The sequence below is a fragment of the Heptranchias perlo genome, chromosome 8 (assembly GCF_035084215.1).
Source record: "Heptranchias perlo isolate sHepPer1 chromosome 8, sHepPer1.hap1, whole genome shotgun sequence".
Taxonomy (NCBI): Eukaryota; Metazoa; Chordata; class Chondrichthyes; order Hexanchiformes; family Hexanchidae; genus Heptranchias; species Heptranchias perlo.
In genome coordinates this window covers 20,077,598-20,102,754 of record NC_090332.1, presented here as the reverse complement: position 1 = coordinate 20,102,754, position 25,157 = coordinate 20,077,598, and the positions used below count along the sequence as shown (strand labels likewise).

The 25,157-nt window shown below is 41.1% G+C and overlaps 1 protein-coding gene across 3 annotated transcripts in view; it reads left to right on the top strand.

Moving 5' to 3' along the window:
- The window catches only part of LOC137324463 (tetratricopeptide repeat protein 7A-like), a 249,376-nt gene that overhangs the window by 212,147 nt on the left and 12,072 nt on the right, over window positions 1-25,157 (top strand). For 2 of the 3 annotated variants that reach the window (XM_067988768.1, XM_067988767.1), the window contains one exon: window positions 3,795-10,081. The exons of the other annotated variant lie outside the window; for it this stretch is intronic. In XM_067988768.1, coding sequence (XP_067844869.1) covers window positions 3,795-4,016 — 222 coding nt within the window. In that variant the 3' untranslated portion in view covers window positions 4,017-10,081. Of the gene's footprint in view, window positions 1-3,794; window positions 10,082-25,157 lie in introns of those variants that run through there. 3 annotated transcript variants of the gene reach the window in all.

Genomic DNA, 25,157 nt, shown 5'->3' with positions numbered 1-25,157 from the left:
ATAACCTGGTGTTGTAAGATTCCTTAAAGTAATTGTTCACATTGACCAATATTGTCAGCCATCTGCACAGCAATATCCCACCAAAACTGGAGAGGAAACCTGCGCTAACTGACTCCTGCTGCAGTGTTTTACGGTTAATCCTGAAGCATCCTCTGAAATGTTAACCTATTTTTCTGTTTTGGATGCTGATTGACCTGCTGTGTATTTCCAGCATTTTCTGTTTGTATTTTAAGTTTATATTCTTACTTTCTTTGTCCATGTTTTAGAATTCAAGCAGAAAAGTAGAGAACTAGTTAAACTGTGTAGAGTTTTATGGGCCTGTCAAATTTCCCCTGTTTCCATTCAGAAATGTTTTAAAAATGCTGTTCAATTCAGTAGGCTTCTAATGTAAGATCCTGTATTTCTCAAAAGCCCTCACTGTTTCTAGTGTTCTAACCTCAGCAATGTTTTGTTTATTGGGTATGACGTACCATCGTTTGCAGTTTGGGTGGGGGATCTATCTGGCCAGAACGCTACATTCCTTTGCTTCCAAAGTTCAACTCCCAGCCTTGGCTGATGCTTAGACTTGGCTGTGCTTGAATGGTTGAGGTTTAACTGATTCTAAACTGAGTTGCCATTGTGATAATTTTAGGCAAACTGGATATACAGCTTCCTATTCCTTCATGAATATATATGGTGAAAATATATTACTACAACTAATGTAGATCTTATTCCTTTTTAAGATTCATTGCATTCTGGCTAAAGGTTGGTTAACTTGATTGGCTGTCAAAAGTTAAGTTAGGCGAGTTCACAATTTTTCTTTGTGAGCAGGCATGATCTTAAAATTAGAACTGGGTCATTTAGGAGTGAAATCAGAATACAATTTTTCTCACAAATGATAATGTAAATCTGGAACTCGCTCCCCCAAAAGACTGTGGATGCTGGGTCATTTGAAATTTCAAGATTGAGACATAGCTTTTTGTTGGGTAAGGCTATCAAAGGATATTAAACAAAGGCGGGTAAATGGAGTTGAGGTACAGATCAGCCATGATCGAACTGAAGACGGAACAGGCTCAGGGGGCTAAAAGCCCTATTCCTGTTCCTATATTCCTATGAGGAGCTCGTCAGCAGGATAGAAGAGAGTTTTAATTGACATTAAAACATCAAATACAGCAGGAAAGTAAAGAAACAATAAAGTAAAGAAACTAGAAATAGAGAGATAGGCACACAGATGTTACTTCTAACGTGACAAGTTGCCAAGCTCACAGCCTGGCCAAATGTGGAGAGTAACTAGTCAACAAATTCCATAGCATTAGTTGACAGCTGGTTATTTGGTAAATGAAATTTCCCAGCCCTAGTGGAAGAAATATCAACAAAAACTCATTTAAAGAGGGGGAGAGTAATGCCTAACTTATATGCTTCAACTGGGTTTGAAAGAATTTTGGTGAATTACTGCTCTATAAACTCAGATTTTGCATGTGCAAATACAGTGACTCATTCCCATAGTATTTCGGAAATGCATGCATGCCATTGTAGGCTGCTCATTTGAAACTAAGAATGTTGGATTGAGTCCATCACCCAGAGGTCTCTGTGGCTTCATAGAATTAGGTAGTGTTACTTGTTAGCGCTCTTTGAGTTCAGTTTAAATACTTCAGGATTGTGCTGTCAGTGAAAATGCAGTGTGTTGTGCTCATTAATAAGAAAGAAAGCTTGTATTCAATTATGCAACACTATTGTCATTTTGTATTCATTCTTAGGAGGTGGGCATCGCTGGCAAGGCTGGCATTTCTTGCCCATCCCTAGTTGTCCTTGAGAAGGTGGTGGTGAGCCTTCTTAATGAACCGCTGCAATCAGTGATGTGAAGGTGCTCCCACAAGGCTGTTAGATAGAGAGTTCCAAGATTTTGACCCCAGTGACGATGAAGGAACACCGATTTATGTGCAAGTCAGGATGATGTGTGACTTGAAGGCTCCTGCAAGCCGAACGAGAGCCAGTGAAACTCACTCATAGACCCAGCAAGTGTGAGCAACATTGGAGCCTGGGCTTTGAAAATGATTTAATAGAGGTGTTCAAAATCATGTAGGGTTTTGTTGAGTAATTAAGGAGAAACTATTTCCAATGGCAGAAGGGTCGGTAACCAGAGGACACCAATTTAAGATAATTGGCAAAAGAGCCAGAGGCAAGATGAGAAGAAAGTTTTTACGCAGTGAGTTGTTATGATCTGGAATGCACTGCCCGAAAGGGTGGTGGAAGCAGATTCAATAATAACTTTCAAAAGGGAATTGGATAAATACTTGAAGGGGAACAATTTGCAGGGCTATGGGGAACAAGCAGGGGAGTGGGACCAGTTGGATAGCTCTTCAAAAGAGCCAGTACAGGCACAATGGGCTGAATGGCCTCCTTCTGTGCTGTATCATTCTATGATTTTATGACCAAACTTTTTGTAATACTTGTCCTGAAAATGCACAAGGAACACGTGGTAGAAAAAAGTGGGAGTCTTGTTGTGTCTTCACCACGAGTGGAACCTGGTTCATTTACTTCATTTGTGTAGGTAATGCAAGGGCCATCAGTGAATAAGATTGCTGCTTTCATTTTTTTTTAAGAGGATAACTACTGACCAGAAGCAGGTTACATGACTGTGGTATTCTCAAAGATTTCAGATAATATCCTAAGCCATAACAGCAAGGCTCAAGCAGTTTAAATAGTGACCCTGAGTGTGTGCTACCATCTGCCACACACACCTGAGCAGTATTTTTTCAGAATGTGTATTAGTATAGTTTTGTTACTGTATTATATTATTCAGTTTTATGAGCATCAACACTTCTGCACGTATATTATAAATATATTTACTCGTACATAACTCTGCTGTAAATGTCATTATTTACAAAAAGTTTTGACTAGACATGTGATGAAATTATCCTTGAGAGTTACTTGTAGTATGTACTGGGGTATAATAGACTGGAGAAAAGGAGGTCAAAATAATTCAGATTTCTAACATTTTGGATAAGCTAGATGCAAGTGAGCTATTTAATGTGAACCTTGATCACAGAACTAGAGGACATGATCACAGAATTAACAATTAACACTTTGTGTGTTTGTGTTACTTTGTCCAAATGATTCAGAACGAAATAGCCACAGTCATTTTTTTTTCATGAAGTGATCTTGTATTCCCTACATTTGCCTGTGAAATTATTTAAAATGCAAATTAAAATAAGATTCAGTATGCACTGACATTTTTTATCTCCTACCTTTAATTTCCAATGGCTCCGCTGGAAAAGGTACTGAGCCTTATAGAGCTGTTAAGTCCCATTTTCAATCCGTGGTACTGTGCTGCATTAGCCAATCTTAACCAGGAGCACCGGTTTTGGGAATAGAGTTGAACTGGACGTATCTGAGCTAGGAAGCCAGAGTTCTTGCTCCTGATTGCTTTGCAGTACCCACTGCTTGCCTGCCTGTTCAGGTAGATGTAAAAGATCCCATGGCAATTTTTCGAGGAAGAGCAGGAAGTTCTGCTGGTGTCATGGCTAACATTACTCCATCAACAAAAGCAGATCAACTGGTCATTTATCATCTTGCTGTTTGCGGAACCTTATGTGCACAAATTAGCTGTCCTGTTTGCCTACATATACATACACTTCAAAAGTAATTCATTGGCTGTGCAGTGCTTTGAAATGTCCTGAGGACATGAAAGATGCTCCATAAATGCAAGTTTTTTATTTTCTAAATCTATGCTTTTCATATCCTTGTGCTTTGCATCATAATCTGTGTTAATTCTCTACATGGTGCACTGATCTTTGTGTTTTGTTCTATTATAGGGAAGGACGCTCAACAAAATAGGCCGGAGTAGCTTAGCAGAGAAGGTTCTGAGAGACGCTGTTCAGGCTCATTCCACGTCCCATGAGGCCTGGAACAGTTTGGGGGAAGTGCTGCAAGGCCAAGGGAAAAATGAAGATGCTGTGGAATATTTTCTTACTGCCTTAGAGCTGGAAGCCAGCAGTCCCACAGTGCCATTCACTGTCATACCGAGAGAGCTTTGAAATCAATCACTTGGGTCACTTTAAGTATATCTTGCGTTTTCCTTCCCAAAGATTCAACTCGCTGACACATTGAGCAGTATTCAGCTACAAAATATCGGGGAACAATCAATCCGAGCTCATTTAGCCATTTTTTTCTCGCCAAAGGGTCACGATGCTCGTGAACTTCTGTTATCACTGTGGCTTGTATTTCCAGTTGAATTGCGTACCACTTTCTTACACCCACCCCCCCCCCCCCCCCACAACCCCTGCCAGTTCCCACTAGCATAGGGCAGAGTTTTGCCATTCACAGCAATTATCCTGAAGCATATCATGAGACATTTGTGGAGCCAGCATCTTGCACTGAGTAGTATTCAGAGCAAACTAGGCCAGGAAGAGCACATAATTCTTTCCCAGCAGCTGCAGTGGCATCATTCCAGAATAGCCTGACTGTCCTCAGGAAGGAGCTGAGATAGATCTGTGTGACTGCCCTCAAATATCATGCTCATTACAGTATTACTGTTTTTCCAAGGACTACAATCAGAATTCTATTCCCTCCTCCCCGCACTGGATCTTTGAGAGTGATATCATGGACCTTTGTGCTTGATTACGCAACCTTATTTAATATCACCTCAGGGCAAAACACTGGTAGTTGACTCAGAGAATTCTCCGACATAACTTGATCGATTTGTTCATGAACCTCAGGAATTGTTCATTATTTTTAAAATCATTTTCTAGGTACTTATTCCCCACATTATCACCTTCACGAAACAAAGCATTTTCTACTGTAATACGTCCATCTGTTCTGATCATTATTTAAATGTGTACACCACACTGCACAACCTTTTGTTCACCTCTTTAGTGCCTTAACTATGACTAGTATTTACTGTATATTTCATTCATCTTTTCTTTACAACATACATTAGTCAATATTTTGTTCCTCATTTTATTTTTTCCCCACCCTGAGAACATAATGTAATACTTTGAGCATGACTTTCACTTTGACAAATCTTCAGTCTTATGTGGTTTATTTTACAAGAACATGATATTACACACGATTTAGTCATAGAAAAAATACATTGTTGGTACATCACTCTGAACGTACCATCAAACTGTCGGGATGAAAATTTATGCTTAGTTCTTTGCTTCCTGAAAGTCTGATCAGTTAGTTAATCGAACACTTCTCCGGTATCAGGGATTGCTGGACAATATTTATCCAGTGCATATATGTGATTTGGGAACTCTGTCTTCACACAGTGCTTACAATGCCATGAAAATATACGATTGTTTAGAAAGTTATATTTATTGTGTAGGGAAACTATGCACCTATCCCTATACTGCCCCTCAAAGCACTCACCAGGTTAACATTATGACACCAGTGGAATTTATATTTATGAGAATATTTAATGTTGACGTTGAAGAATGCTCTAGAACACTGCCTTTTTACCCAGAGTCTCTGGGTTTGAATGCAGCCAAAGCTGGCAATAATTTAACAGTCTCATTCAGAGTGACAAAGAGAATTGAATCTGACAAATGGAAATGACACACTGATGCAGTTGGGGGTTCTCCTCTGAGTTTTAATATTGAGGATAAATAGCAAGTTTAAGAAGCCTGTCACATCCCATAGAATTGCCACACAAGATATCAACTACTAATTATCACACATGGGGGATGTGTCAAAATTTACCGTCATTGGGGCAGTGCAGGGGAAACACTGCATTACGCTGCTTCTGGCCTGAACCACGCCTAGTCTTGATGTGTGCTTACTGGGAAAGGGCTTAAAATATATATATAAAGTACTTAATGAGTAATAATTGGCAAATTACAATGGCCCCTGGACAACAGAAAGGGAAGTAGTCTGCAGTGGAAACAGGAAATGAAAACTCTGCCTCCTTTGACCACTGTGTTCAGAAGTTGCTAAACAACACCCTTGCTTTTTTTTTGCTCAAAATGCAATTGACTGTCTACTTGTGCTTACTGTGCAATGGCAGCCCACACCACAGTATGTTTCATTCACACCATGAGTTGGAAGGGTTTAACCTCATACTCATTCACCATATTAAGCAGCAACTTGTACTGTTGCTGGCTGTCAAGGAATTTCCTGTTGTCATTTTAAATGCACATAATCAGCTGGTTAGCTGGTCTCATGAGATGCGTTAGTAGATTTAAGATGAAGACCTATTCATTGATATGATCAGTGGCAGTCCCAAAAGAATATCTTACCTTTAATGTGAAGCTAACCACCACCAAAAAAAACCCACAATGTTAAAGTTCCTCGGTGCAGGTGCTACAGCACAAATTTACTACAGGTGAGCCTATTCCTAATACAGCAACTAACCCCTTCAAAGCCTTTCTCCTACTTCACACTTGTCTGCGATGTTGTGAGGCTGCCTTTGCTAGGAGTCGGTCCTCTTCACATTGCAGCGTGGATTCACAGCATTCAACCTAAAAGCAATTGCACACATGCAATTACTCAAAGATCGTATTTGCAGCTTAATGTTTCTGACTGTGGAATCGTCCCTGGTGTGAAGGAAGGTGCGAACTGTCTCGCAGTGTGAAAAACACCCACTAATTCTGGCTCAGGTGGCCTGAGAACTAAAAGTGAGCCTTGCTGGCAGTCAGTCTGAATGAGTTTAGGCAGTTTGACATTTGCCCTGCAGCCGGCTGTGTGAGACCCATGCTCGGGGAATCCAGGGGTGCTAGCAAGGGATTTGCACAATATTAAACAACAACAACAGCAACTACTTGCATTTATATAGCACCGTTAATGTAGTAAAACATCCCAAGGCGCTTCATAGGAGCGATTTTCAAACAAAATTTGACACCGAGCTACATAAGTAGATATTAGGACAGGTGATCAAAAGCTTGGTTAAAGAGGTAGGTTTTAAGGAGCAACTTAAAGGAGGAGCAAGGCAGAGAGGTTTAGGGAGGGAATTCCAGAGCATAGGGCCTAGGCAGCTGAAGGCACGACCGCCAATGTGGAGCAATTAAAATCGAGGATGCGCAAGATGCAAGAATCAGAGGAGCGCAGAGATCTCGGAGGGTTGTAGGGCTGGAGGAGGTTACAGATATAGGGAGGGGCGAGGCCATGGAGGGATTTGAAAATAAGGATGAGAATTTTAAAATCGAGGCGTTCCCGGACCGGGAGCCAAACACCTTTATGGAACAACTCTGTAACTGAACGTGTCCATCATACTGAAGCAAAAGCCATTTATTTCCTATGCCAGTCACATGGTGAATCTTTGTGTCAACTTAATTGCAGCTAATTAGATTTGATTTTGGGATTATAAAAGCAGCAGGATCAGAATCGCTAATTTATAGAGCAATTTGAAATACAGTCACTTGTGATGGATACTTACAGGCAAGTGACAGCTTCTACTTAGCTTACACAGCTTCTTCCCTCACCACCCGCCCCATGGTTTTTTTATTTGTGACTAAATTCCTGTTATGTGTAAGAAATGTTGCTTGTAATGAGAGCCATAATTTTGGGAAGGTGGGTGCATCAAGCTTGATTGTTCTAAGGAAACTGTCCTTGAGACTGTAGCGAGAAATGAGGAAACAAGCCTTATTTCATTTTCATATAAAGTTCAGATATTCCTCACACACACTGCCAGCAAAGAAACAGTTAAACCCAAGGTACTGAAAGATTCTAATTTGATGAAATCTGGGAAAGTTTAATGAGTCTGAGTCTGTTTCTAATTTGATGAGTTTAGCTTAATTCACAGCTCGTCTCAATCTCCAGTCAACACCATTCATTAACCATTAAGACACCAGCGGTTACATTTAAACCTCCAAATAGAATATTCTGGGATGCTGGGAGGAGACTGTCCTGCTGCTTCAGTAATGCAGACTAAGACCTCGGGCATTCAGCTAACTATTGACAATCCTGCACATTTTCCTTTGGCTTTGGAGGTTAGTCCAGTGTAGTGTTCTAAGGATCACTTAACTGCAGAGAGATCAGCCGATTTGACCACTTGTTATGCTGCACATTTCTGTTTGCTACTTGTTAAGAATCAACTGCATTTTTAGAAGATTTTTAAGAAAATTACTATTTCACCTCATTACAGTTGACACATTAATTAGCTGCTACTCACACGGTGCATACAAGTTACTCTTCCACTCCCCATTAGACACTCCTCCGCATTGTCCATGAGCTAATGACCATCAAAAGTTTGTCAAGAGTAAAAAGGGCAATTTATTTTTTGTAATTGTAACTTCTTAGTGACAGGCGGTGTCGGTTTAAAGATCAATTGATGCTATGAAATAGCATCCTTGCCTGGGCCCCTGCAGTCTTTTGAACAGTGACACAATATTTACTTGGGTTTCAGTTTCACATTTCCCGTACAGGGTGTAAGTTGTCCAGAATCTACAGCTGGAACTCGGGAGGCTCCATTATTAATTCACTTTGTGGACCACTCTAGAAAATACTACTGGCCTAGCACTTTACAAAAGTGTATTATGCCAGGGGAGTTGTACAGTGATATTTTCTTCCAACCATTTGAGACACTTTGTCCTATAAATCATTCATGCCTGTGCCTCAAAAAAAATTGAAATAAGTGTTTGATTCATTTACTGTCGAAGGTTCCAGAGCTTTAGGAATTGCACATGCAGTATTAAGTAATTTATTTAAAGTGTGAATTTATTCTGGGAAAGAAGACGGATTTTTAAAATTATTTTTACAATGAAGGGATCGATGCAAAATAATTAAATGGGACCCTGTCACAGAGTGCTTGTTTGAACAACACAAAGATGGATATTTATTTGATTATATATAAGTACACTTCAGCAGGTCGCAGCTGAAAAACTGCTGAATCAGTTGTGGTGTTGAGTCATTCACTTGTTGCTTTTGCAATCAGTGGAGTGCACTGGGTTACAGTAAGTAAGTGTGACTCCGGTACCTAAACTCGCCCAACATGTATTAAATGTTACACTGCAATCACAATCTATTATCTTGTGTGTAGCCATATTATATCTTGTAATAGTGTGAATTTTATGAGGTGGAGAGACCTATTTGATTTGCCTAATGTCTTCCTTACACTGCCGCTCAGGTTCTTCAACAAGGGCTAGTTGTTTTTTTAAAGCACTTGATTAACCTGTGATCTATGTCTTAATTATTCATTATTTTAATGGATGTTTCAGGTTAATTATTTTGTACAGTATATTTGATATTTCTGGGAATGAAACGTTTGAACTTTACAATCAGAATTTTGCCTCCAGCTCTTTTAGGATAAGAGGGCTTGGACTTTTAGGTAACAGTGCATTTCATGGTGGGGCCCAGTGACATAGGCCATCAGTGCTTCAGTAACTTATACCACACAGTTGTTGGATGCAGGTCTGAACCTACAGTTCCTCGCATGGCAAATTTCCAATTTTGACTGTCACGTACTTCCCGTTAAGGAGGGATAAGAACCATACTGGGCCACTGTCACTCACCTTCTGGCAGTTGGATCCAAATGGCATTAGCGGAGGCCTGAAGCAATTTGCCGGCCTGCCTGCTCTCCAAGCTCAGGGAATGGAATGTGCTACAGGAAGGACTAAAGTGTGGGATGGGAATATACATTAAAATAGGATAAAAAGGCGTAAATTAAAAAAGCACTTCATGCAACAGGTTGTAGAGTGCACCTGCATCAGGTTTGGATGATAGAAAACTGATGTAACATGTTTTACAACAGGATCCAAATTACCGGGGTCCAAGCAACTGGGGTGCATTACATCCCTCCACCTGGGTGCCACTTACCAGATTCTTGTATGGGAACATTGAAATCTTGTGCATCATTTTGAATCGAGGGTTGCCCAGAGTTATGTGACTCGACAGGAAGCACAGAGAGCGCTCTTTGTAAGGGCTGAGTTATGCTGTTGATTTATGTACAGAGTGAATATGGGGTGCAATCATAATGTAGGCAGTAATTGTGTAATAAATTGCTTTGTGCATGAACCATCAGGCTCTTTTTTGCTGATGTGAAGTGTTTTTGATTCATGACAATTTCAATTTGTTTTATGATGTGTTGAAGCTGATTTCTTGCAGTATTATTTTCTGTTTCTTGCAATCACTGAATCAGGAATTAAAGCATTAGTATCACTGTTTGAAACTGTATGTATGAGGAATTTGTGCTTATGGAATTATATCTTTGCTTCTTTAACAGCTAAACAGTTTTACATTTAAAATCTACATATTTTATATATTCAACCCTATTTGAGTTTTTTTCCGCTTTGCCCAACCAGAGTTGCTGAGGCTAATTGTAGCAGCCTTCATTCCACTCCAGCTGAGATCAACTAACTCAGTACGGACCAGCAATTGGATCTGGGATTTTTGCAGTCTGAATGGCTCAGTCCTGTACCACTTGATGCATTTACACACTAAGTCACTGGGGCAGCTCACAGTATATTTGCTAAAAAAGAGGTACTCTGAGCAATTCCCAGGCTGTAATTTCATCTCAAGGTTTAGATGACAGTTATAAACTGCTCAAGCCTCATGCTTGTGGTTTATGACATCATTTGACCCCTTGATTAGGTTACTGCCTTGTAATCGCTCCCTGGTGTCTGTTCCCCCTGAAATACATACCACACATTACAGAAACTGGTAAACTGCTGCTGATCACAAAATAAATACACAAACACCATTTGCCTCATCTATCGAGAAAAAAAACCCACAGGCCACTGATCACAACATTCATTTGTCTCTTAAATGATTACAAGGTTTTATGCCTCCACTATCCTACCCAGAGGCCCATTCCATGTGTTGATCACTCCTCATGTGAAGAAGTAGTGTTCTGCGGGTACTTTGTCCATACCGTATATTATCTCATTTAGTGCCACGCGATCCCCTCAGTCGCCGCTTTTCAAGGTTGGGGAGCCTAAGTTTATCCACACTTTCCTTATAACTTAGCCCTTTGATGCTAAGGACAGTCTCATGGTTCTCTGCACTACTACTGGGGCCTGAATGTTTCTTTTGCTTCTTAGTGACTAGATTGGAGACAGTACTCAAGGTGTGGTCTGTCCTGAGCACTGTACAGTTTCAAGATGGCAACCTCCAACTTGAAGTCCACTTACCTAGTAATATATTCAGCATTTTTATCCGATTGCTGTTTCACAATGGCCGGATACATAAAGCACCCAATTTATTAAATGCCTAGATCTCTTTCAACTTCACCCGTAGTTATTTCACCACCAATCACAAAGTATTTACATTTTTTCCCAATGTGTAATACTTTACACTTGCCTGTATTGAATTTCATCTGACACCAAACTATTCCTTTACAGGTTTTTATCGAGCTCATTCTAGAGCCTTGGCTGCTCCCCTCTGGGATGGTATTGTCTGCCAATTTGACTAATTTGCACTGAGTTTCTGAATCAAGTCATTAATATAAATTCAAAACACTAAGGATTTGACGACCAGTTCCTGGGGCGCTGCGCTCAGTACTTACCCCACCCCAACATAACTCCCCTAAGAAACACCCACTTCTTCCTACCCCTCAGCCAGTTTCAGTTTAACCTTGTGTACCCCCATCCCCGCCCCCCTTGGCGTACTTAGCAGCCTTTCATTTGGAACTTTGCCAAAGGCTTTTCGGGAGTCTTGGTACAGTATACCACAATGTTTTCCACAGTCTGCTCGGGACAAAAGTAAGCCCATTATAGAATATGCAACAATTACTCGGCAGTGAGTTAAAGGTTGTAATTGAGTCTCACGGTTCTGATCACAAACCAGCATAAGCTCTGCTTATTAAAAATATAACCTCAAAATTATGAGCACTCATAGGCACCATTTTGTGTCATGAGAACCAACTTACAGTAATCTTGGTACTTGCTGTAGTATAACATTTCAACGACAAGTCAGGACCTGTACTGCATCTGAAAAGTAGGTTCTGCAGAAATAGTTTTTAAAATTCACTCTATCCTTTTTGTGTTACACGTACCCTGACATGGCCATTTCACTGACTTTCCTTGGAACTGGAAGGTTGTGTGAGGTTCTACAGTAGAAGTAAGAAAAAAACACTGAAAATCTAAAACAGAGAATGTTGAAAATACTCAGCCTTTCAGTCAGCACCTGAAAGAGACAAGAATAGTTAATGTTTCAGATGAGACTATTCATCAGAAGTTCTATCTGGAGCAGCTCTTTGAAGAAACCATTGTCCCTGTCTGTGACATCTAAACCAGTCAATTAAGTCCTTTGGACACACTCCTGGGCCTTCATTATTCTATACAAGCCCATTATAAGTAATTATGATCTTAGCTTAGTATCTGTCATACCATTAGTAGCCTTTATTAATAATTACTCCATTGCTTCCCTGGGTGAATGCAGAGCCTGGTGTCATAATGTCCCCGAGTTAACAGATCTCACCCAAAGGAGCAGTAAGGGCGATACAATTGGACACAGAAACCTCTGGGCTAATGAAGGGAAAGGTCAACCAGAGTCCCCACCCCTGATCACCATCCAGTGTGCATGTGTGGACATCAGGAATGGACATGGCTTTGATGCCCTGAATCCACCACTATCACAGTTGAATAGCCAATCGACACTCCTTGTCCAGGATCATGCATGAAGAACAGCCACTTAGTGGAGCATTGGAAAGCGGCTGCCACCATGAACTAAAACCCAGCAAAAGTCAGTGGCTTCCGGAGAGGAGAAAAGAAAATTGGAAAAAGAAATCAGTTTCCTTGTGGTGCTCAGTAACTCCCTCAAGCTAGTTGACAATGATGGTGTCACCTATTTGAATAAAATCCACAAAAATACATCTACAAAAAACAAAACAAAAGAATGTTAAAGTGAATTCCTTGATTTTTGCAAAGAAATGGGGATAGGGTCACTTGCTCTTTAACTGCCCTCAGAACAAAGTGGCAGATTCCTTCACATTCCTGGATTGAATCTCTTACTGAATGGTCAGAGGGCATGGGATTTTCCCACACAGGCTCATGCTGACTGTATAGCTGTTTTTAAAAAAAAAATAAGGACAGCACGTTTATACTGATAAGAATCCTTTACGTTATTTTCAAAAGAAGCTTCATAGCACAGGGTGTTAATATTTGTTACTCAGCAGATGTTGAAATATTATGCTGCATTAAGAGCCAATGGGAAAGTAATGTAGCAGCATTTCTGTGCAATTATGGAATTAATATGAAGAACAATGCAGCTGATTCAGAACTGGCAACATGCCAACATCCTGTCTTCAAAGCAATGGTTTCTTCAAAGAGCTGCTCCAGTTAGAACTTCTGATGAATGGTCTCATCTGAAACGTTAACTATTCTTGTCTCTTTCAATTTTTTAGATTTTCAGTATTTTTTTCTTACTTCTACTGTAGAACCTCACTTTCCTTGGAACTGGAAGGGTGTGTAAGTCTGAAATGGTCGTAAGTCAGGGTATGTGTAATACAAAAAGGATAGAGTAAACTTTAAAAACTATTTCTGCAGAACCTACTTTTCAGATGCAGTACAGGTCCTGACTTGTCGTTGAAATGTTATACTACAGCAAGTACCAAGATTACTGTAAGTTGGTTCTCATGACACAAAATGGTGCCCATGAGTGTTCATAACTTTGAGGTTATATTTTTGAGGCTTGTTGCAACCCACCTGCTATCATTGCCTCCTTGCAGAGTTTGCAGGAAAACTCAGTTCCTGGGATGGCAGGGAACAAGCAATTCCAATTACAAACAACCACTGAAATGCTGTCACATTGGACACTGTGCAAAGTCCATGCTACAGTACATACTTAATGCCTGGAGATTGTATAAAATTACTCTGCTATTTTACGGAGGAGTTATCTATCTGGTTTTTAATATCTCAACTAAAATAGTGCACAGAGAAATTTGATGTGCACGTGTTAAGCATTCATGTGATAATTTCTAGGCTTATATGTCCTGTGATATGCAATATGGTTTTCTTGGATGGGGGTGCGGGGAAGGGGAATGGCTTGCTGGTGTTTTTGGTAAGTTTTCCACATTACTAGACATAATGAGTTGGAATTTGCTGAAAACGTGTCATAGTAGTGACACATCGACAGTGCAGGTCACTATTTCCAGGAAACTATGGCGTGAGTGACTCAGGCCATTACTTACATGCGCCAAAATTTCCTGGGACCCTCTGTGCTGTGAAGCTCACCAGAACAGTGAGAATTCCATTTTCATAGCTCCGCCACCCCTATAACATCAATGGCGATGTCCAATTTGCTGGATTAACGCTGCCACTTAGACTGAACCAAAACAGCTCAGGTGACCTGGCAGCGACATGAAGGATTCATCAGCGTTTAATTAAAAATAATTGCAGACGCACACATCCTCGGATTCCTGAAGATTTTTGTAACTGATCAGTTGGCATGCAAGGAAACTTTGTATGGGTGCAACTTCAATGGTTTACAAAATAAAAAACTAGTGAAAGGAATAATTTATTTACATTAGGGAATAATGATAGAAGCGATTTGTTTCTTGGTAGAGTCAGAGTGAGTTTTAAAAATGCTGCTGACCTGATCACTCCTTCCTCTATTTGCTGGACTGTAGGGCCGACCTCATCCCGTCTCTAATGCAAGCAAGCTGAACATTTGGGCAGAATCACTGCTGGGATCTTCATTACCACAGGATCACAAGAGCAAAGATTTTCACAGTAATGGAGAGATGAGCCCGGCCACTACTTCCACAGGGCGTCACGAAAGCAGCATCAGTGCAACTGTAAATTAAAAGCAAAATACTGTAAATGCTGGAAATCTGAAATTAAAACAGAAAATGCTGGATATACTCAGCAGGTCAGGCAGCATCAGTGGAGAAAGAAACAGAGTTAATGTTTCAGGTCAACGGCCTTTCACGGAACTGGAAGAAGTTAGAGATTTAACAGTTTTTAATTAAGTACAGAGCCAGGGAAAAGGGGCTGGAAGGAAAGAACAATTGGGAATGTTTGTGATAAGGAGGAGGGAAGAAGTGATTAAATGACAAAAGGGCTGATGGTGCAAGGCAAAAGGGGGGTGGTAATGGGACAATTAAGAAACAAATGATGGGACCAGACGAGGTGTAGGTGGCAACAGCAGAACCATTACCAGCACCTGCTGTCTGAGAAAATGGGAGCAGTGGTTATGATCTGAAATTGTTGAACTCAATGTTGAGGATGGAAGGTTGTAAAGTGCCTAATAGAAAGATGAAGTGCTGTTCGCCAAGCTTCCCCGAGCGTTGAGCTTCTTTGGAATAGTGAGACACTCCACTTTCACCTCCTCCGTTCCCACCATCCAGGGCCCCAAACACTCCTTCCAGGTGAAACAGCGATTTGTTCTTTCAACTTAGTATACTGTATTCGCTATTCACAATGCAGTCACCTCTACACTGGGAGACCAAACGTAGATCGGGTGATCACTTTGCTGAACACCTCCGCTCAGTCCGCAAGCGTGACCCTGAGCTTCCGGTCGTTTGCCATTATAATTCTCCATCCCACTCTCACTCTGACCTCTCTGTCCTTGACCTCTTACACTGTTCCAACGTGGGGAGGTGTGGTGTGGAGAGGTGTGATGTAGGGTGGGGACTTTCTACAGTCCCATCCTGTCAGGATATAGATCCCTCTGGCTGTAAGGGTCCTGTGTAAAATGGGTCTGTGCTGTCTCAATCCAGTTCCTACTCAGCACAGGCCCACAACATAAAACTGCCTCTAATTAAGCATAATGGCAAAAAGTCTCACCCAAATAGTAACAGGGTGGTTAGTGCAGGAAATGAAAAAGCACTGGAGCAGTAAGGGTTCTCTTCTAAGGTTAGAGCTGAGACAGAGTGGAGGGAACTTTATTCCGTATTTAACCATGATCTGGCAGTGCTTGATGCTGACATTGGATGGACAAAGTAGAAAATGTTCCAATCCCCAACACTATCAACCTCATCTGACGAGCGCAAAAAAATTTTAAAATTTGGAAAAAATTATGAACAAACACAAAAATACTCAAAAAGATACATATTGCACCAAATTGTAACTGTAAACTTATAGTTGGTTATTGCTCATCAATTATACTTTGATGATTTTATATGCTTTATATTGAAGGTATTTTTTCAATTTCTTATTCAAGTAGTGAACTACTTGGACAGGGAACCCCTCCAACTGCCTGCATTTGAAACTATTAGGACTCTTCATCAAGGTTTTGTTTAAGCTAATCAGCTTCCATCTTAATACTCTATGGTGAGAAACTCAACCCCAATTATAACCAAGGATGAGCTGAAAGACAGCATCGCATAACAGCTAATTACCCTTGTGATGCCTGGTTCCTTGCCAGGTGGCAGATATAAGCAGGTGAGAGAGTATGAACGAGACAGTTTTTTTAAGTGACTTTTTTTAACATAAAGATTGTTTAGTGCATCAGCTGAAATGTCAAACATTAGTTGTTTCACATATGTATGGAATGGAAAAACATACCAGCAGTTTTGCAGAAGTTAGCCACAGTTTTTGCAGACGGGTTTTTTTCCCACATCTAGAACAATGCCAGTCTCCTCTTCTTTGGGGTAACTTGTCCCTCAGTTGCTGAAGGACAAAAAGTGTTTTTTATCCTTTTTCGTGATTTTATTCGGGCTTCTTTTTCAATTTCTGTTATCAATGGTAGATGTCTATTTCTTCCCAGATCTGCATTTTGCCATATTTCCTCCCTTCTTGTTTCCTACTTCTTCCACTGCTCTCTCTACTTACCAGTCTCCAAGTAGGAACATAGGAACAGGAGTAGGCCATTCAGCCCCTCGTGCCTGCTCTGCCATTTGATAAGATCATAGCTGATCTGTGATCTAGCTCCATATACCTGCCTTTGGCCCATATCCCTTAATACCTTTGGTTGCCAAAAAGCTATCTATTTCACATTTAAATTTAGCAATTGAGCTAGTATCAATTGCCGTTTGCGGAAGAGAGTTCCAAACTTCTACCACCCTTTGTGTGTAGAAATGTTTTCTAATCTCACTCCTGAAAGGTCTGGCTCTAATTTTTAGACTGTGCCCCCTACTCCTAAAATCCCCAACCAGCGGAAATAGTTTCTCTCTCTCCACCCTATCCGTTCCCTTTAATATTTTATAAACTTCGATCAGATCACCCCTTAACCTTCTAAACTCCAGAGAATACAACCCCAATTTGTGTAATCTCTCTTGGTAACTTAACCCTTGAAGTCCAGGTATCATTCTAGTAAACCTACGCTGCACTCCCTCCAAGGCCAATATGTCCTTCCGAAGGTGCGGTGCCCAGAACTGCTCACAGTACTCCAGGTGCGGTCTAACCAGGGTTTTGTATAGCTGCAGCATAATTTCTGCCCCCTTGTACTCCAGTCCTCCAGATATAAAGGCCAGCATTCCATTAGCCTTCTTGATTATTTTCTGCACCTGTTCATGACACTTCAATGATCTATGTACCTGAACCCCTAAGTGCCTTTGGACATCCACTGTTTTTAACTTTTTACCATTTAGAAAGTACCCTGTTCAATCCTTTTTTGATCCAAAGTGGATGACCTCACATTTGTCTACATTGAATTCCATTTGCCACAGTTTTGCCCATTCACCTAATCTATCAATATCGCTTTGTAATTTTATGTTTTCATCTACACTGCTTACAATGCCACCAATCTTTGTGTCATCGGCAAACTTAGATATGAGACTTTCTATGCCTTCATCTAAGTCCTTAATAATTATTGTGAATAATTGAGGCCCAAGACAGATCCCTGCGGGACTCCACTAGTCACATCCTGCCAATGTGAGTACCTACCCATTATCCCTACTCTCTGTTGCCTTTCGCTCAGCCAATTTCCTAACCAAGTCCATACTTTTCCCTCGATTCCATGGGCTTCTAACTTAGCTAACAGTCTCTTATGTGGGACCTTATCAAATGTCTTCTGGAAGTCCATATAAATAACATCCATTGACATTGCCCTGTCCACTACTTTAGTCACCTCTTCAAAAAATTCAATCAGGTTTGTCAGGCACGACCTACCTTTCACAAATCCATGCTGGCTCTCCCTGATTAACTGAAAATTCTCGAGGTGTTCAGTCACCCTATCCTTAATTATAGACTCCAGCAATTTCCCCACAACAGATGATAGGCTAACTGGTCTATAATTCCCCGGTTTCCCTCTCTTTTTTCGTAAAAAGCGGAGTGACATGTGCAATTTTCCAATCTAGAGGGACAGTTCCTGAATCTAGAGAACTTTGAAAGATTATAGTTAGGGCATCTGCAATGTGCTCACCTACTTCCTTTAAAACCTTGGGATGGAAACCATCTGGTCCTGGGGATTTGTCACTCTTTAATGCTATTATTTTCTTCATTACTGTTGCTTTACTTATGTTAATTTTATCGAGTCCCTGTCCCCGATTCAATATTAGTTTTCTTGGGATTTCCGGCATGCTATCCTCTTTTTCTACTGTAAATACTGACACAAAGTAATTATTCCGCCATTTCCCCATTGTCAATGACAATATCCCCACTTTCAGTTTTTAAGGGGACAACACTGCTCCTGACCACCCTCTTTTTCCTAATATTACTATAAAGGTTCTTTATAGTTATTGGTTTTGATATCCCTTGCAAGTTTCTTTTCATAGCTCTTACTATCTGTTTTGTGACCCTTTGTTGATCTTTGTATCTTTCCCATTCACCAGGATCTGTGCCATTTTTTGCCTTTTTGTATGCCCTTTCCTTATGTCTTATACTGTCCCTTACCTCTTTAGTTGTCCATGGCTTTTTTTTGGCAAGTAGAGTTCTTGCCCCTCCGGGGTATAAACCCGTTCTGTATCTCGTTAAATGTTTCTTTAAACATTTCCCACTGATCATCAGTCGTTTTACCCATTAACAGATTTGCCCAGTTTACTGTGGACAGTCTCTGTCTCATCCCATTGAAGTCGGCCTTACCCAAGTCTAGAATCTTAGCAGCTGACTCACTTTTTTCCCTTTCAAACACTACATTGAACTCGATCATGTTATGATCGCTATTGGATAGATGTTCACGCACAGTTAAGCTGTTAACTAAATCTGGTTCATTACTCATTACTAAATCTAGTATGGCTTGCCCCCTTGTTGCCTCTACTGCTGTAGAAAACTATCCCAGACGCACTCAAGAAATTCACTACCTTTCTGACAGTTGCTAGTCTGCTTTCCCCAATCTATGTGAAGGTTAAAGTCCCCCATTAAGATCACTATGCCTTTCTTACACGCTTGTCTAATCTCTGCATTTATTCAATCTAGCACTTCAGAGCTGCTGCCAGGGGTCCTATTCACAACTCCCACTACAGTCTTAGATCCTTTCCTATTTCTCAATTCAACCCATAAGGTCTCTGTTGGCTGCTTACCTCTCGTTATATCCTCCTTTATCATTGAATTGATTTCATCTCTAATCACTAAGGCTACTCCACCCCCTCTTCCATTTTCCCTATCTCTCCTGTAGACCTTATAACCTGGTATATTTAGTTCCCAATCCTGACCATCCTGCAGCCATGTCTCAGTAATAGCTATCATGTCATACCCTCCAATTTGAATTTGAACCTGTAGTTCATTTAATTTATTCTTTATACTCCGTGCATTTGAATATAGAACTCTTAGTTGGGCCACACACCCTAGCCTGACCTTCAGCTTTGATGCTGGGATAATCGCCTTACGCCTTCTAGTTTTCACTTTATCTGTAGTGTCTAAAGTACACTTTCTGCTGCTCTACGCTTTTCCCTTTCACTTGTTCTTGAGCAACTGTTTGTACTATTTGTATTGTAAATTTCCCCTGGGTCTTCCCCTCTCTTGCTGCTCTCAACTTTACTCCCTTCTGACTCCCCGCTAAGGTTCCCATCCCCCTGCCACTCTAGTTTAAACCTTCCCCAACAGCACTAGCAAGCACCCCCGCGAGGACATTGGTCCCGGTCCTGCTCGGCTGGAACCCGTCCCACTTGTACAGGTCCCACCTTCCCCAGAACCGGTCCCAATGTCCCAGGAATCTAAATCCCTCCCTCCTACACCATCCCTGCAGCCACGCATTCATCCTGTCTATTCTCCTGTTCCTATACTCACTAGCACGTGACACTGGTAGTAATCCTGAGATCACTACCTTTGAGGTCCAGATTTTTAATTTATCTCCTAACTCCTTGAATTCACCTTGCAGGACCTCATCCCTTTTTTTTAACCTATGTCGTTGGTACCGATATGGACCACGACTACTGGCTGTTCACCCTCCCCCTCCGACTGTTCTTCCTGCTGACCGTTCGTCTCCTTTTGCTCTGCCTTTCCTGAGCAAGGTCTGCAGTTGACCTAAATGCACTGTGTTAATGAGGAGAAAAATCAACATGGTTCCTGAATGCTGTAGAGGGATCCCTGCTGGAAAGTGTTGCCTCATCAGGACAACTTGTGATGTGCCAACCACTTTGATGTTCTAACCATCTATGTCAAATGTATGCCAGGCTTAATTGTCACCAACTACTTAATCCAGGTCCTTGTTTTAGGGCTTTTGGCAGATAGAAGTTCCCAGCATGACGGTGACTCACCGTCACAGCTGCTGAGTGACAGTTCAGTGCAGGCTGGAGGCTGAGTATGAGAGCCTGTGCTCACATATTCAGGGTTTGGTGCCTACCATGATTGGATTGCAGAATGGCAAGCAGTTACTGCTGAAGTCTCACACCTCCAACTGGTGGAACTACAGTTTAATGGAGCATGGTGTGAATCCATGCTGTGGTCAGGAGGATGGTATCAATGCTGTCCCACATCTTACTGTGAGTTATGTTGTTCACCTTGCCCCTTGTGAGGAGTTCTTGGTATTTACTGTCTTCCTGGGGAGGATTCATAACCTTGTCAGTTGTCAAATGACTGACAAGTGGCTTTCCTCCTTGAAAGAAGGTAAGCAGGGTTCGAGTTGGCTCCAAGATGGAAGTCCTGCCAATGGAAGATTGGAATTTAGTCAATTCTCATTGGCTAACCCATCCAGTAATCCAATACCTGAACCAAGCAGGTGTGCTGTACTCAAGGACATTGTTAATGATTAACCAGGCAGCCTGGCTCATTAATGGAACATGGCTGGATAGGCCTGTCACTAGCGGCTAGGATTTGTCCCACTTGGCTCTGGATAATCCTGCAAGCCAGTGAGCTAATGGGTATAGTGGTCTTTTGGGAGGAAGCTTGCCAGTGCTCATTGTGTGGTTTTAGTTGGTTAAACTCCAGCACTTAGGGGTCTCTAAGCCTCCTGCAATTGAAACCTGTGCCTGGGTTAAACATGGTGATGGGTTTCTGTACTTGCCGGACACCCAGTTGAGAGTGCACCTCTGGGAATATCAGTTGAGGAGAGAATCAGATTTAGCTGCAATGCCCATCATTATTGAAAAGGTTTGCCGATAGTCACGGCCTGGCCTTATACATGAAGTCATTTGGGTGACGTACTAGGGAACAGCCAGTACCAATGAGGCTCTGCATGAGTGAAGCACCTTCAGGATAGTAGGGAAGGAAATTGGGCAAGGAAAAATTTTTAAAAACTTGCAGGAAAAGAAATGATAAAATACTGAAGGATTCAATGGAAAAGGAAAAAAGATAACCCCTAAGTCCCAGAATAACAGATAGAAACACAACCTGACACCAGAAGGAAAAACATAAGAAAGTGGAAAGAAGAAGCTGGGATCTGACATTAGCTCAATCCTTTTGTTACACATCATTTGGATGATGTGGAGATGCCGGTGATGGACTGGGGTTGACAAATGTAAGGAATCTTACAACACCAGGTTATAGTCCAACTGTTTTATTTAAAAATCACAAGCTTTCGGAGGCTTTCTCCTTCGTCAGGTGAGCGAGTGTGGGATTCCATGGAAGGTTACCGCATTTATATTCAGAGAACAATACCTGGTGATTACAGATAATCTTTCCAACTGCCCGTTGTCAAGGCAATCAAAGTGTTCAGACAGAGTGATGTTACCTACAGGACCACCGAATACACAAACGGCCAGAACACAAAACAGAGAGAGATGGAGAGAAACATCCGAAAGGAAGAGAAAGACAGAGAATGACCCGTTGTGTTAAAAACAGATAACTTTTTTTCGCTGGTGGGGTTACGTGTAGCGTGACATGAACCCAAGATCCCGGTTGAGGCCGCCCTCATGGGTGCGGAACTTGGCTATCAATTTCTGTTCGACGATTTTGCGTTGTCGTGTGTCTTGAAGGCCGCCTTGGAGAACGCTTACCTGAAGATCGGTGGCTGAATGTCCTTGACTGCTAAAGTGTTCCCCGACTGGGAGGGAACCCTCCTGTCTGGCGATTGTTGCGCGGTGTCCGTTCATCCGTTGTCGCAGTGTCTGCATGGTCTCGCCAATGTACCATGCTCCGGGGCATTCTTTCCTGCAACGTATGAGGTAGACAATGTTGGCCGAGTCACAGGAGTATGAACCATGCACCTGGTGGGTGGTGTCCTCTCGTGTGATGGTGGTGTCTGTGTCGATGATCTGGCATGTCTTGCAGAGGTTGCCGTGGCAGGCTTGGAGGCTTATGACATCAACACTGTGTAACCACTGCAGCATCTCATAGGAGCTCTGTGAGTCTGACGCCTCGAATTGCACTGATATTGGAGATGTATAGATTTCCATAGGTTACATGCAACTCTCCTGAGGAAGTGTAGGAGTGTGTCTCCTTACAATAGAACTGAATGAGTTTTACAGGGATCTTTTTCACACCTGCTCTGTAGAACTGCAGCTAAGCATGCAGGAGTCACAGAAGTGCTGGATATTTTGCATTTCAATCCCTGCTTATTATAAGGTCGAATGGCTTTCTTACTGTGCCTCAAAATGATTAGACCAGCTGGTATGTTGAGACTCTACATGGAAATTGTTTACAGTAAAATACGAAAAGAGTTAAGAAACAAGAGGACTGGATGGGTTTGCACACTGTCCTCTCACCTCTGAGACTTAGGTTCAAGTCTAGGATGCAAAGCTGCCTTTTATTTTGGGTTCAGTAGGGTGCCAGGCTTGCTAGCTCCCAGTTCTCATGCAGCTCAGTGTATATACCCACTAAACCATTCGGGGACCTAAAGGCATATATATATATTTAAAGACACATACTCTGAAGTATTTTCAACCCTGACTTTAAAGCATAGATATATGAACTAAAGTAAATCATACAGCAGTAGTTACTTGGCCAGTGGGATAACTTGGAAATCCTCCCAGGGTGCAACACAAATGAGTGTAAATTGTGTTTTCAGCTGAAGGAGGTAATGTGTCAATTAATACCTTTAAAAAAGATAAGGATGAATATCTAGAGTATGTTTAAGGATAAGTATGGATATCGATAATTGAAACAGTATGAATCAAGATAAATGCTGAGTTATTGGGACCATAAAAGGCAATTGATCACGGAAGAATCGGGTAAATTTTCTGCTTTGGCACAAAGCCTTAACCGTTGGAAGTGCATTTCAGAAAAACAAGGACTCCACCCACACAGTTTTCCACATGTAGGATGTACAGTTAGATCAATGTTGGACATTTGCTTGATTTACTTTTGAGGTCAGAGAGTAATTTCTGAAGAGAGTTTGACTGCTGAAAGTATAAGATTTATTTTCGAGCGGGATCTGAGAAGTCTGCCTCTCCTGAAAATTTTAATTTTTGATACTTTATTCTGTGCATTTTCTGGCATTTTAGTGCCTACTATAATTCTGCCTTACAAGTCAGAAATATTTTTTCCTGGAAGGGTTAAAGGTATTTTAAATGTGAAAATTAAAGTTGTACAGGCGTCAGTACAGATTGCAGGGCCCAGCTCCTTGTTTTTAAGGAATCTAATCCCAGATACATCTTATTAATTTGTGAAATGTATCCATTTACAACACTTAGCTATAATAATAGTCTATAATAATAGTCTGCATTCACAAGGCAAAACTAGATCACTACTGCACCTGTATATATGTATTTATTTATATTTTGCTTTTCACTATGTCAAAAAAAATTCTTTAATAATGAAAATATAAATTATTACGCATGTATGGGTAATTGAATTGTGTCTCAGGTAGAGCTGACTGTCTCGAGCGTGGGGTTTGTGGCCTTGGACTCTGTCGCAGTCAAGGGATTCCCTAGATTAGGGATATGATCAGTCTAAATCTTTTAAGATTAAGTAAAGCTTATCACCACTCTAATCCTACTCTCTTTTGTTTCCAAAGTCTGGCAATTCTGAAAGTGCAGCGACAGGAATGCTGAAACAAAGCCAGTTGGATGTATTTACATCAGGGAATATCTTCCTTGTGTCAATAAAACAGCTGCAACAAATATTGAAGCAAAGACTTTTTCACATTTGGGCTGTACCCCAAAACTTCCTTTAAGGAAACTAAGAAGGTTTTAAAATCTGCAGCATAGCAGTTTATTTGTTAAATATGACTTCTTATGGGGAAAATATTAAATAAACACACCTATAACTGGAACTCTCAGAAACCATCTTAAAACTTTTGTGCCTCAAGTTCATGTGAAACCAACAGTAGGAGAAAATAATGTATGATTGGTTCCTGCAATTGATCAAATTGGTTCTAATAGACTTCGGTCAAGCTTGCCAACTGACCTAATTGTTTCTGCTTTCCTACTGATCTGATTGATTGATACTCCAATCCCAATGGGGAAAAAAATGATTTTTCTTATGAAACACTGACAAGCTTATACATAGCTTGAAATGCTGACTGTTATCTGAAAATATCAATAGTTGACGTGTATGTTTAATAGGTGGAGTACTGCCCATGATAGGGTGCAATGTGCATGGTCTGTAGTATCAAACTAGGGGTTTGTGCACAGGCTTTACCACAGCAAACCCTCACATTGCTATTCCTTTGGGAGCAGAGATCATAAGAAAGCAAAGTTTTAGTGAAATTGTAGTTACAACAAACTCATGGGATTTCCAATTTAACCAATTACAAATACTAATATTTTGCACTTGAGGTGCATTTCTTAATATCAATCTTCCAGACAATCCTTAAATAGACCAAAACGGGATTCATAGTATCATAACATAGTAGGTACAGCACAGCAGGCGTCCATTCAGCCCATCATGCCCGTGCCGGCTCTTTGAAAGAGCTATCCAATTAGTCCTATTCCCCTGGTCTTTCCCCATAGCCCTGTAAATTTTTTCCCTTCAAGTATTTATCCAATTCCCTTTTGAAAGTTACTATTGAATCTGCTTCTGGCAGTGCATTCCAGATCATTACAACTCACTGTGTAAAAAAATGTTTCCTCATGTCGCCTCTGGCTCTTTTGCCGATCACCTTAAATC